Genomic DNA, 13,625 nt, shown 5'->3' with positions numbered 1-13,625 from the left:
AGTTTAAACACCACCTGGTAGGAAGAGCATTCTTAGACATGACAAGTAATTTTAAAGGAACTGTTCCATCCAATCTGCAACTGACTTGATTTAGATTTTTCATTAAAATATGTAGCTTCACGATACTGTAATCAGGTCTATAGAAATAAGAAACAGTGGAGGATTCTTTTGAAATATGTAAGAAGAGTGAATCTTCCCTGATACGATGTTTAGATTTTCCCTTCTTGGAATTCATACTTTAAATTTTTACATTCAGAAGGAATATATTAAGTCCTACTTGCTGGACCCTGGGTTAGATCCATAGGATACCAAATGAAGACATTGTCCTTGCATTACTATCTTTTGATCCTAAAGGAGAGATCAGTAAAGTAAAACAGTAGTTACAAGATTTGATGGTAAGTGCAGTGACAGCACTTGAAGAGGGGGCAGTGGGAGCAATAAGGAGGGATGAATACAGTTGAGTAGTAGCAACGAAGGGGACAGGATTGAACATCTCAACCATGCTTTCAGGAAGAGCCAAAGTTAGTGAACTGTAGCTGCCATTTATTGAACATTTGCTGTGTATGTGAAAGGCACTGAACTAAGAACTCCATGTTCTTTATCTGATTAAATCTTAACGAAATCTCTATGAGGTGTACACTATCAATATTCACATTTTATAGATGAGGAAACTGAGATACAGAAATTAAGTAACTTGCCCAAGGTTATATATACACTTAGGAAGTGCTAAGTCACCATCCAAGGTCTGACTCCAAAGTTTGTGCTCTTACCTGAACACCCAGTGAAAGGTACAGGCCTCCTTAGGCTGGGGAACAGCTTGTGTGTGGGGGGAAAGGCATGGAGAAGAGAGTGCATTTGCATATCCATGGAATTGCAAGAAGGTCATTATGATTGGAGCTTAGTTTGGAAATGAAGGAGTACAGGAAGTGGAGCTGGACAGGATCTTGAAGGACCTAGTTTGTATTCCATGCTAATACCCTTAGAATTTAGCCTGAAAGTCAGGGGGCGGCAGGTGCTGTTAAAGTATATTAGGCAAAAGAGTGTATATTTGCATTTGGAACAGTTATTTCGGGAACTGTGGAAAATACATGGCTGGGATGGGGAAACATTGAGGCTGAAGGCAGGGAGCTAGTTAAGAGGGTATGGCAATAGTTCAAGGCAGAAATGATGAATGCCTAATTAATTCATACAACAGACATTGGATTTAGGAACTGTTAAATAGGCTGAGCCTAACAAGAACTCTTCATGGCTAAGGAGAGGGCAGAATCCAGCGTGATTCGTAGGTCCAGGTCTGGTTGACTGGTAGATAATAGAAAATACTTTAGGGAAGTGAGGATTTGGAATGAAGGTAGAGGTAGGCAGAGGGTAAGTAGATTTCTGGACATGTTGACTCTGAAGTAACTGTAGTGCATCCAAGTGGAAACACATAGCAGCCAGTTGGCTTTCCAAGGTCTGCAGTTAAGGAGAAAGGTGAGGCCTAGTTAAATAAAATGCGTGGGTAGTTAAAACCTGGAGTGAGGGAGAATACTGGGGCGGGGGTGGGGTGGGGGTGGGGGGCAGCGTTGGACAGGAAGTCCTTAGGAACCTAATATTTATTGTGAGTCAAGGAGTAAATTTCAATAAAGAAAAATGCTGCAACGAGGTGGAGAAGGCTCTAGGAGGAAATCCAGAGACATAGAAGCCAAGAGACAAGAGCAAGAAAGGAGCTGCCCACTGGCTCAAGAACTGTAGAGAAGTCAAGATAGAGAGTGAACCACGTGCATTCCGTTCTCACAGGGGATGATTGGTGACTTTGGCAAGAGCTGTTGTAGTGAAAAAGGCCAAGATGGAGGCCAGGTGGCAGAGATTTAAGAAGTGAATAAGGGCCTCCCTGGTGGCGCAGTGGTTGAGAGTCCGCCTGCCGATGCAGGGGATACGGGTTCGTGCCCCGGTCTGGGAGGATCCCATGTGCCGCGGAGCGGCTGGGCCCGTGAGCCATGGCCGCTGGGCCTGCGCATCCGGAGCCTGTGCTCCGCAACGGGAGAGGCCGCAACAGTGAGAGGCCCACATACCGCAAAAAAAAAAAAAAAAAAAAAAAAAGAAGTGAATAAGAGGTGAAGAAATGCATGTAGATTATCTTTCTAGGATGCTAGGAAACAGAGACAAGTACAAGGGACTTATTTTTTTCAGTCGGCTAATATTCAAGCATTTAAAGAAGTTTTTTTAAACCTACTGTAAATGAACTTGAGGGATGTCGGAGGATGATAGACAACGAGGGAAAGTCCTCGAGGAGATTGATGAGTGTGGGGCAGAAATGTAAACTAGCTCTCAGGTGACAGGTTTCATTTCTGAAGAGGAGGAAGTGAGGGGAAGAGAGGTGTGGATAGTTGGGGTAGCAGGAGAATTTATAGGTGGAAGTATTGGAAGCTTCTGGTTTCTTATCTGGAGGACTCAACTTGAAATAGGAAGAGAGGACTCCTTCGGAGAGTATAAGATAAACTCTTGCAAAAGGAGAGTGATTTCAGAGTTGTTACAAAGGAGAGAACTTTTATGTGGAACATGTGAAACGACAAAAGATTGAAGGCCTAAATGGTCAGGGTCTACGGCAATCTTCTGTTGTTCCCTTAGTAGCAACAAACATTTTCTTTTTTTTTTTAAATAAATTTTTTTATTTTATTTTATTTTTGGCTGTGTTGGGTCTTCGCTGCCATGCGCGGGCTTTCTCTAGTTGTGGTGAGCGGGGGCTACTTTTTGTTGCAATGAGCGGGCTTCTCATTGTGGTGGCTTCTCTTGTTGCGGAGCACGGGCTCTAGGCACATAGGCTTCAGTAGTTGTGGCACGCAGGCTCAGTAGTTGTGGCTCAAGGGCCCTAGAACGCAGGCTCTGTAGTTGTGGCACACGGGCTTAGTTGCTCCGTGGCTTGTGGGATCCTCCCCGACCAGGGCTCAAACCCGTGTCCCCTGAATTGGCAGGCAGATTGTTAACCACTGTGCCACCAGGGAAGACCCAACAAACATTTTCCTTGAAATCCGTAAGACTGATTACTTTCCTGCCCATCCATAGCACTTCATACAGGAAGGACAGCCCTTATGACCTTGGGTTATAAAAAGTATGTATCAGTCCCCCAAGTGAGAATTCTAAGCTTCTTAAAGATAATTCCTACATTTTTTTCCATTAATGTATCCCCACATCCTGTCACAGTGTTTCAGATCAGGTAATTCTCAATAAACATTTGCTGAATGTTAGCATTTCTGACCTAGACCTGTGTACTGTGAGTATCATGTATTAAGCTGTTTCTGAAAGTGTATAGCAGCTGTTTTGAGGACTGTGGTATGAGATGGTTTGAGTTGGTGGTCTGTATTCACAGTGGTTGTAAGGTCCAATATTTTTGGCATTTGATATAAGTTAATTTTCTCATTTCATTTGTTAATTTATCTGTAACTCTGGCATGGCTGATGGTTATACTGATCAATTTCTATCTGATTTAGACTGCTGTAGGCATTTCTTGATTATTCAGAACTTACTTATTCATGATAATTATCTATATGATCCTTTATTTGCTCTGTATATTTTAGATCATTTCTTCACTTTGCTGTTTCATCAGAAGGCAGTAGGCAAAATAGAGAAAAACCAAATCAGATAATTTTACTACTTAATAGCTTTTTAACAAATGTTTATAGAGGATGAAGTTGTAGTTAACAGCTGATGGAGCAACATTTTGGACTATATTTATTAATTATTAGTGCAAGGATTATTCAAATTATAGTTTATCCAGGTTAATTTCACTTTGAAGGTTATTGACAGCATTTATTCTACTTAAATTGCTTCAGCTATAAAAATGTTAGCATTAATATTACAACAAATAACAGAGTAATCAGTGCTTTCTGTATTCTTTAGAAAATTCATTTCTAAACATAAGTTATGAAATTGTGGAATGCTTGCTGACTGCTTCTTACTTACTTAGAAGCGGTCTTACCACTTCTAAAAAAGATCACTGGGATAATTTAGTTCTTCACTTGTATCTCTTTAATTAAAGGATAATTTTTAGAAGGTAAAATCTTGACTCAAACAAATATAAAATGAACATGTGTCAAAGTTTTTATTTCACATTAATAAGCAAACCAGCAAGACAGTACAACCGTCTTGGTTTTAAAAGAGAATTGGAAGAATAGACACATGTACCTATGGGAAATCAGGAATGGTGAAATGAATTTGTGAGCAAATGCAAAATTGGTCAATGTCCTCAGCTCAATAAAATGTAATTTTTTTTGGCCATGCTGCAAGGCATGCAGGATCTTAGTTCCCCAACCAGGGACCAAACCCATGCCCCCTGAAGTGGAAGCACTGAGTCTTAAGCACTAGACCTCCAGGGAAGTCCCTAAAATGTAATTGTTTAAATTCCTCTCTTCCACCAGGTGGAAATCAATGGCAGAACAAAGTTTATTTGTGTCTCTATGGATATGAATCATTCGCATTGCCATCAGTTTTCTACAACTTACAAAATTGTAAAAGCAGCCCAGTCTTAGCAAAAGGCACAGGCCCCTATAGAATCAGATATTCCAAAAGGATCTGTCAGACAGTGCCCAGCACTCTGCTGAAAGGACTCCCAGTAATCTTTTTGTCCATTTCAAAATCGTTGACCATATTTTCTGACACTTTCCTTCCTTTCTAATTCCAACGTCATAGCCACTTTCTTCTCTCCTTGTACACTGTAGTCTCCCCCTAATGCTTATTTCTCAGGGGAAATAATTTACAACTCCAAGGTTTTGAAGAATGCATTTGGAAGTCCAGGTTTTGCCTGGGGCTTCCTGATATTTGGGTGGCTAGAAATATAAAGAACTAGGGAGAGGTGAGCTGTGGATGCCCACAGAATTGCTTCAGACTGCAGATTCCCAGAAATGTAACAATTTAGGCCTGCCAGTCAGAGAAGGTCTGGAGCATTACATTAAAATGCTGTATAGTGCTTAGTTTTTATAGTATCATCCTACATATTTATAGCACAGTATTGTTTAGAGAGCACTTGCCAATATATTTTCTCCTGTGATACTGACCACAATTCTGTGAAGCAGCCCAGTGTTCGTTTTTTTTTTTTTTTTTTCCGGTACGCGGGCCTCTCACTGTTGTGGCCTCTCCCGCTGCGGAGCACAGGCTCCGGACGTGCAGGCTCAGCGGCCATGGCTCACAGGCCCAGCCGCTCCGCGGCATGTGGGATCCTCCCGGACTGGGGCACGAACCTGTGTCCCCTGCATCGGCAGGCAGACTCTCAACCACTGCGCCACCAGGGAAGCCCTTTTTGATCCTCTTACTTACAGAGAGTAAACCAAGGCATAGAGAAGTTAAGTGAATTGCTTAAGGTCGCATACTGAAAAATGACAGAGCTGGGATTTGTTCTCAGGCTTCTTGAACATTGTTCAGTTCATATTCCACTCTGCATCCTAGCATTCAATTCAGTGGGCATTTATTGAATAGTAATTATGTTCCTAGAGTAATAACATCCTATGCCCCAATGAAGGAAAATATCTTAAAGATGAGTGATTAAACTTGAGGTTTTATTTATATTTGTTAGTGCTTTTTTTGAGAGAAACACCAAGGAACTACATAGATGAAAGAGTTGATAAATGGCTAAAGAATGTGGAAGACAACTACAACTTCTCCACATTTTTGCACATTCTAGATGAAAGATGATTCATTTCTCAATCCCTCTTTTATAAGGCAACAACCAGTAGTTTATCCTATTGAAGAGTTGATGGAATATATGCTACTTATTTAGCAGTATCTGCTCTTGGTTTCAACTTACATCTTAGCTTTATTTTGGGTGGTTTATGGTTTCTAGAAGGAAGGGATACCTGTAATATACATTTGGAAGTTGTTCCTTAGTTTCAATGAAATGTGGGAGTGGGAAAATACCATTCAATTGTGTATAATCTTTCATAATACTCGCATACAAAATGTCTGTTGCTGTCTGTATTTTGCAATGGGAAAATAGCCATAGAGAATGTTTTTTTCTCCTTAGCATTCTAAGACTTTCCATCCTAGTGGAAAGATGTGATGTGATTCATGTGATTTACTTTTTATATTTAAGTACAGTAGAGCCTGACACCTTTTTCGGAAATGCAACATAGGGATAGAGATAAACTTCATATCAGTTTAGCAAGTTCTATTTGGAGGAGTATATAGAAGTTAAGGCTGAATATAATATTTGGTTTTATTTTCTGTTTAAAATTTTCTCATAGTAAGGATAGTATTCTTCTACATGTATCGGAAGACAGTAATGATTACTTCAAAGCTTCCAAAGCCAGATACTACACCTGCATGTTCTAACACAGTTGCTGAATTTATTCCCAAGATGTGTGAGAATGTATATTTTGTTTTACTGGGAATGAATAAGCAAGAGGTGTACAGTGTTGTCTGTCAGCTGTGTATGTTAATATTAAAATAATTTGTTTCTTTTTTTAACCTTGCCCATGTTCTCTTCTCTATAGCTGCTTGCTTGCTTAAGTGAACAATAGAAGTATTTCTCTTTATCTTAAGGATTTGTAACATACGTAAAATCTCATAGTATAGAATTCTGTAATGAAATGAAACAATTTTATTTCTCTTTTCCAGGTTCAGCTCAGCTAATATTTAATACAACCAAATCTGTAGAATATACCATTTGCAATCAAACTGTTGTCATCCCATGTTTTGTTAATAACATGGAGGCGAAGAACATTACTGAATTGTATGTCAAGTGGAAATTTAAAGGAAAAGACATTTTCATCTTTGATGGAGGTCAGCAAAAGTCCAAGCCCAGCAATAACTTTACTAGTACAAAAATCTCACCATCAGAATTACTAAATGGCATTGCCTCTTTGACGATGGATAAATCTGATGCCGTCTTAGGAAACTACACTTGTGAAGTAACAGAATTAAGCAGAGAAGGCGAAACCATCGTAGAACTAAAATACCGTGTTGGTAAGACTTCTATATAAAGTTTCCCTTTTATTTCTCCTGAAGCAACATGATCCTGTTAGAAAGGGGGGTAAAATGGGGCCACCGACTTGTTTGAATCAAAAAGCAGACTATTAATAATAAATGTTGATAGAATGTTTAGCAGCTTTAAGATCATGAGTTTTATCTTATATGCTCTTCCGCTTTTCACAGTAAATCTCCTTTGTTGTTTGTTTGTACATGGTGTGGTTCTCAAACTTTTTGTCTGAGGGCTGTTATATTGCAGTGAGCAGTCCAGGGGTCATCTACTCTGCATTTCTGTTTGCTGCCCTCAAAAGTACTTTCTTTCATGTGATTAATTTTCAAGGCTTTTTCCAATTATTTTGCCTTTTTTTTAATGTTACACTTTGATCAAGGGTTGACAAGTCCCAGCCATGCTTCCTCTGGAAAGAACAGATTAGGAGGAGAATCAGAATATTAAAAATCAGGTTATCATAGATGATTCCTTGAGGTTTCCTGTGCTTAGCCTTGCTTTGTTATTTTTTTCCTTGGCCAAGATGTGGGAGAGCTAGGGATCCAATTTAATTTATTTATTTAAAATTATTTAAATTATAGCACCATTATTCTGCCCTTTCTTCACAAACTTGAGTTGGTGAGTTGCATAAAGCAGTAGTTACCTGAAGTAAATTTAAAGTCTCCTTTCTTTCTATTCTTTGTTGTGCCAGCTGAGTTCTTCAACCACATAGAAGTACATTTCAACCTCCTATTTTGAAAGCTCTATTTAGAATCACTAGACATATTACCGATCTCAGGATTAGATCATACTTTTAAGAACCTCTGCTTTTAATGGGATCAGATCAGTTCAATTGGATCCGCTGTTTGCCTCTGTTCTTCTCGCATTTACTGTTACTAAATATCTGTTACCACATTGGGAATGGGGTGCTTAGGTTGATAGAATATTTTGACATTGCTTAGGATTGGGAATCAACAGATCTGAGTTATATCCCCTATTCTGCAACTTAACTGTTCGCCTTTATGGTATGGAGAAGTTACTTTGCCAAGTCAAGTTACCTCATCTCTAAAATGGGGATGAAAATAGATACTTGCTTTTATGTATTCTACAGTCTAATGAGCACCAAATGAGATCCCTTGTGTACAAGTGCTTTGTGAACCAAAGTGCTTTGCAGATGTAAATTGTGTTCTTGGGGTGTTTGTTTTATGAAGGAAGGTATCAGGTTGCTGAAGCTGGCCTGGGCTGTTGTGAGAGGGAGGGCAGGAGATGGCTTAGAGTAGGCTAGCAGAATCTGGAAGGCTTTTCTGCTCAGAAATCTCTCTTACACTGTAACTTTTATTAATTTGATATTAATTTGGGCTGAAGAGCTTTTTTTCTTTATTTTAGAGTATACCTTTCATCAGGAGTCTAATCTGGAATTGGATAACCTAATATCTAGTTGAAATTTCTGAAGGAATGTACAGCTTCATTGGAATGAAAATACAAGGCATAGGGCCCAGTAATTTTTTAGTGTAGTGTAGGTCACTGAGCAGTCAACTCAAGATATGAGACTTGGAAGGCCAGAAGTTGGAATGAAGATAGATGAGAAAGTAATACCAACATCTGAGATGAAGAGAAAGTTTATAATTTTGTGTGTGATTGTTTCATCTTTCTTTGTTTTCAAAATACCCTATAAAAATATGAACTGTGTTTACTCTGGGACCATTCAAATGAGGAGGTACTGTTTCACTGTAGAGAATGTAGAAAATTCTATCAGAGGTCTCAGACATTTGGCTTTGCATTCATTTTTATTTTTTGAAGTACTTATAGATTCACAGGAAGTTGCAAAGATAGAACAGAGGGGTGCTGGGGGTGCTGGGTACTCTTCACTCAGTTACCCCAATGGTTGGTTACCTCTTATACAGTGATACTAAAATATCAAAACTTGGGGCTTCCCTGGTGGCGCAGTGGTTAAGAGTCCGCCTGCCGATGCAGGGGACACAGGTTCGTGCCCCAGTCCGGGAAGATCCCACATGCCGTGGAGCGGCTAGGCCCATGAGCCATGGCCGCCGAGCCTGCACGTCCAGAGCCTGTGCTCCACAACGGGAGAGGCCACAGCAGTGAGAGGCCCGCGTACCGCCAAAAAAAAAAAAAAAAAAAAATTGGAAGTTGACAATGGTACAATGGATGTATATTCTTTGTCATTTTATGATATGTATATTTATGTAACTACCACCACAATCAGCATATAAAACTATTTCATTTGCACAAAGCTCTCCCTCATGCTAACCTGGCAAGCACTAATTTGTTCTCCATGTCTGTACTTTGGTCATGTAATGTAAATGGAATCATATAGTATGTAATCTTTTGAGATTGGCTTTTTACACTCAGCACAGTACCCTTGAGATCTATCCAAGTTGTGCCTGTATCAATAGTTTGTTCTCTTTCTCTCTCTTTTTTGGCTGAGTAGTATCCCATGGTATGGGTATATCACAGCTTGTTTAACTGTTCACCTATCGTAGGACATTTTGGGTGTTTCCAGTTTTCCAACTCCAGCAAATGGAGTTGCTGTGAACTACCATATAGAGGTTTTTAGGTGCCCATAATCTTCATTCCGCTGAATAAATGCCCAGAAGTACAATTATTCAGCTGTATGCAAGTGTATGCTTAGTTGTTTGTTTGTTTTTTTTAACATCTCTATTGGAGTATAATTGCTTTACAATGGTGTGTTAGTGTCTGCTGTATAACAAAGTGAAGGAAACTGCCAAACTGTTTTGCAGAGTGGTTGTACCATTTTACATTCCCATCAGCAACATATGAGTGATCTAGTTTCTTCACATCCTTGCCAGCATCTACTGTTGTCATGTCATTATTTTGTACCCATTTTTTACTGGAAAAAAAAAAAAAAAACCTTCTCTCTGCACAAAAAGTTAATTGGAGCAGGACTCTTTTTTTTTTTTTTTTAAAACATTGAGCCTTCTTTTAATTTATTTATTTTTATTTTTGGCTGTGTTGGGTCTTCGTTTCTGTGCGAGGGCTTTCTCTAGCTGTGGCAAGCGGGGGCCACTCTTCATCGCGGTGCGCAGGCCTCTCACTGTCGTGGCCTCTCTTGTTGCAGAGCACAGCCTCCAGACACGCAGGCTCAGTAGTTGTGGCTCACAGGCCTAGTTGCTCCGCGGCATGTGGGATCTTCCCAGACTAGGGCTCGAACCCGTGTCCCCTGCATTAGCAGGCAGATTCTCAACCACTGCGCCACCAGGGAAGCCCGGAGCAGGGCTTTTATAGTGGAATACAAATGTATTGTGATAATGAGACTTACCCATCATGGGGACTTTGGGATTTAGGCAGTAGAAACCATTTTTACAATGTGGTACTTTTTCACAAATATAGGCATAAGTGAGGAATAGAAATTGCGTAATAGAGAATTCCAGTTAGTAGAATGTGAATTAAGGGTGGCCATTCTTTGTGCCCTTTTTTTGGAGCACAGTATTTTAGAAATACTACCTATGAGATATGTATACCTCTCTATGAGATTTTATATACCTCTGGTGCCTACGTATAGTATAGTAGCATGGATGGAGCACAGGACTTGAATTTAGAAAGCTTTTTCTATACATTACCATTTTCTAGTTTAAGAAAATTTGGATTAAAAACTCAACCTGTCTGGCCCTCTGTTTTTTACCTGTAAGATGGGAATACCATTTCCATCACAGGCTTGTTCAAAATCTCTTGCTTACTTAACAAAGATTTATTGAGCACCTACTATGTGTCAGGCACTGTGCTAGGCACTATGGATTCATTGTTGATGAAGACATAATCCCTGCTTTCAAGGAAGTGATAGTACAAAAGAACAGTAAAATAATCTTACATTTATTAGGGCACAGATAGTTTATGTATATGTGCCAGATAGTTTATGTATATTGTGTTCTGAACTCAAGAACTCCAGGAGATAGGTATAGGTCTTACCATTTAAAAGATGAGGAAGCATGAGAGATTCAGGGTAGTTGTTCAAGACCAGAGTCATAGCCAGGATTTTAACCTAGATCTGTCTGTCTTTAAAACCAGTATGTTTATCACCACTGTATATAGTTTCTGTGGAAACACCTTGTAAACAACCAGATTACTAAATGTAAATAATAATAGTTATAAAATGTGTTATTAATATTTATACTTATAGTATTAATGATACAAAAACTTGGAGAGGCTTAAAATTTTACTTTTTTCTGAATAAGCTATTAGGGTTTTGGTTTTTTTGTTTTTCTGTTTTTTTGTGTTTTTTTTTTGCGGTACACAGGCCTCTCACTGTTGTGGCCTCTCCCATTGCGGAGCGCAGGCTCCCGACGCGCAGGCTCAGCGGCCGTGGCTCACGGGCCCAGCTGCTCTGCGGCATGTGGGATCTTCCCAGACGGGGGCATGAACCCGTGTCCCCTGCATTGGCAGGCGGACTCTCAACCACTGTGCCACCCGGGAAGCCCTAGGGTTTTGTTTTAAAAGGTCTGTTCAAGTTTAGCAAAGTTGCTATTTCCATTACCATCATCATGAGATACGTTATGTTCATAATGTTGACATGAAGGCATTTTGAGATCCTCGTGTTAGTTTTCAAGTGCATGTACAAACAACCACAAATGTAGCAGCTTTAAACAACACCCATTTATTAGCTCACCACTTTGTAGATCACAATTCTGGTCATGGTATGACTGGGTTCTCCAGTCTTACGAGGCTAAAATCAAGGTGTTAGCAGGCTGTGTTCTCATCAGAAGCTCACGGTCTTGTTCCAAGCACACATGGTTTTGGCAGAATTCAATTCCATGTGATTGTAGGACTGAGGTCCCTGTTTCTCTGCTGGATGTCTGATGGTGGCTTCTCTTAGCTCCTAGAGGTTGTTCCCATTCCTTGCCACACAGCCTCTTCCATATTTAAAGCCAGCTAAGGAGAATCCTCCTCTTGTTGAATCCCTCTCAAACATGTTGAATTTCTTTTGCTAAAACGATCCCAAACCCTTTTAAGTTCTTATTTGGTCTGCCCCCTCTCCCTCAAGAATAATCACTCTTTCAAAGTCGACTGATTGGGGGCCTTAATTACATTTAGCAAAATCTCTTTGCCATATGAAACAATATAATCACGGGAATGAAATCCATCATATTCACAGTCCCATCCCTCCCTCCAGGGGAGGGAATTTAAAAAGGCTGCTTTCAGGGGGCAGGGTGTTTGGGGGCTACCTTAGAATTCTGGCTTTGATTAAATAACTGGGGACTATATCCTAGCCAAGTCAATACATCAAAAAAAACCCGTCACAGTCCTGAAGCATCAAGTAAAAATTTGGCTTGAATTTTAGTGTCAGAAATTTTATCGTGATCCTTCTCTGTGGAAACGTGTTCTCTGTGCATGGAGGTGTACCTTGTATATATTTGAAGGAGAGGCACACTTAATTGATTAGAGTGATTTCTTGGCCCTTTCAGGTCATCCCATTTTGTACACAATGATAAGAGAAATGAGGTCCTGGGTTTTTATAATGTTTAAACTTGGAAGCAAAATTTAAGCACTTATCCACAGACCACATCCTCTTAGTATCATTTCATTGCCTTTCCACTAGTAGGTTTATTTTCCTGCGAGCCACTCTACCTGACCAGGAATTGGAGAATAATGGGCATAGTTGTCAGATGTAGCTTGGGTGGAATAAGAGTTTGGCTGACTTTGGATCATCTTTCTTAATCCTGGGGTGGAAAAATATCTAATATTGTTCTTAGTCCATTTTAAGCTTAATTTATTTTCTTAGTGCCATAGAAACTCAGAACTGAAAGGGACCTTAGAGAAGTATCTTGTCTCCTTCTCCCCTTGGGAAACAAAGAGTTAGTCATCTGACAGTACTAATTACTCTAACAAATCAGTAGCTTAATGGGCATATACATAGTTTTATATAAAACATTGGGTTTTTCCCTAGCATCTCATTTGATACTCAAAGATCCAATTCAGTGATCCTCAAACGTTTCCCACCTTAACAAATTAGAGAGAGGTAACATGTTCATGTCAGTGAGAGAAGACAAATTACAGCAGGGAGATGCAGCAGTGATTTTATTTTTTTATTTTTTTATTTTTTATTTTTTATTTTTTTTGCGGTATGCGGGCCTCTCACTGTTGTGGCCTCTCCCGTTGCGGAGCACAGGCTCCGGACACGCAGGCCCAGCGGCCATGGCTCACAGGCCCAGCCGCTCCGCGGCATATGGGATCCTCCCAGACCGGGGCACGAACCCGTATCCCCTGCATCGGCAGGCGGACTCTCAACCACTTGCGCCACCAGGGAGGCCCGCAGCAGTGATTTTAAATTGAGAGACTCGTGGGTCACCCCACCCCTGCCACACACACACACACACACAGTTATCGGGGTAGAAGCTGAAAGGGGAGAGTATGTGGCGTTTGGATAAACTCCAGGTAATTCTGATAAGCTCCAGTTAAGAATCACTTAGACAATAATATTTTTTGTTCTATAATCCCACCCTCTGTCTTTGAAATAGCTCTTATTATTATTTCTGCATAGAGGTATAGAGTCAGCTATTAGTCATCTGGTCTATCTGCCCATGTAATTCCTGAATTACTTCTATCACACCCCAGCTAGTTGGTCATTCAAAAAAATTTTTCTGTCCGCCTGCCGATGCAGGGGATACGGGTTCGTGCCCCGGTCTGGGAGGATCCCATATGCCACGGAGCGGCTGGGCCTGTGAGCCAT

General features: G+C 40.2%; 1 protein-coding gene across 1 annotated transcript in view; it reads left to right on the top strand.

Moving 5' to 3' along the window:
- Positions 1 to 13,625, top strand: part of CD47 (CD47 molecule) — a 55,184-nt gene that overhangs the window by 6,378 nt on the left and 35,181 nt on the right. Inside the window, exon 2 of the mRNA XM_060098743.1 lies at positions 6,586 to 6,933. Coding sequence (XP_059954726.1) covers positions 6,586 to 6,933 — 348 coding nt within the window. The remainder of the gene's footprint in view (positions 1 to 6,585; positions 6,934 to 13,625) is intronic.

The sequence above is a fragment of the Mesoplodon densirostris genome, chromosome 5, assembly GCF_025265405.1.
Source record: "Mesoplodon densirostris isolate mMesDen1 chromosome 5, mMesDen1 primary haplotype, whole genome shotgun sequence".
In the NCBI taxonomy this organism is placed as follows: Eukaryota; Metazoa; Chordata; class Mammalia; order Artiodactyla; family Ziphiidae; genus Mesoplodon; species Mesoplodon densirostris.
Note: the sequence above shows the minus strand (reverse complement) of the source record. Positions and strands in the feature narration are given on the sequence as shown.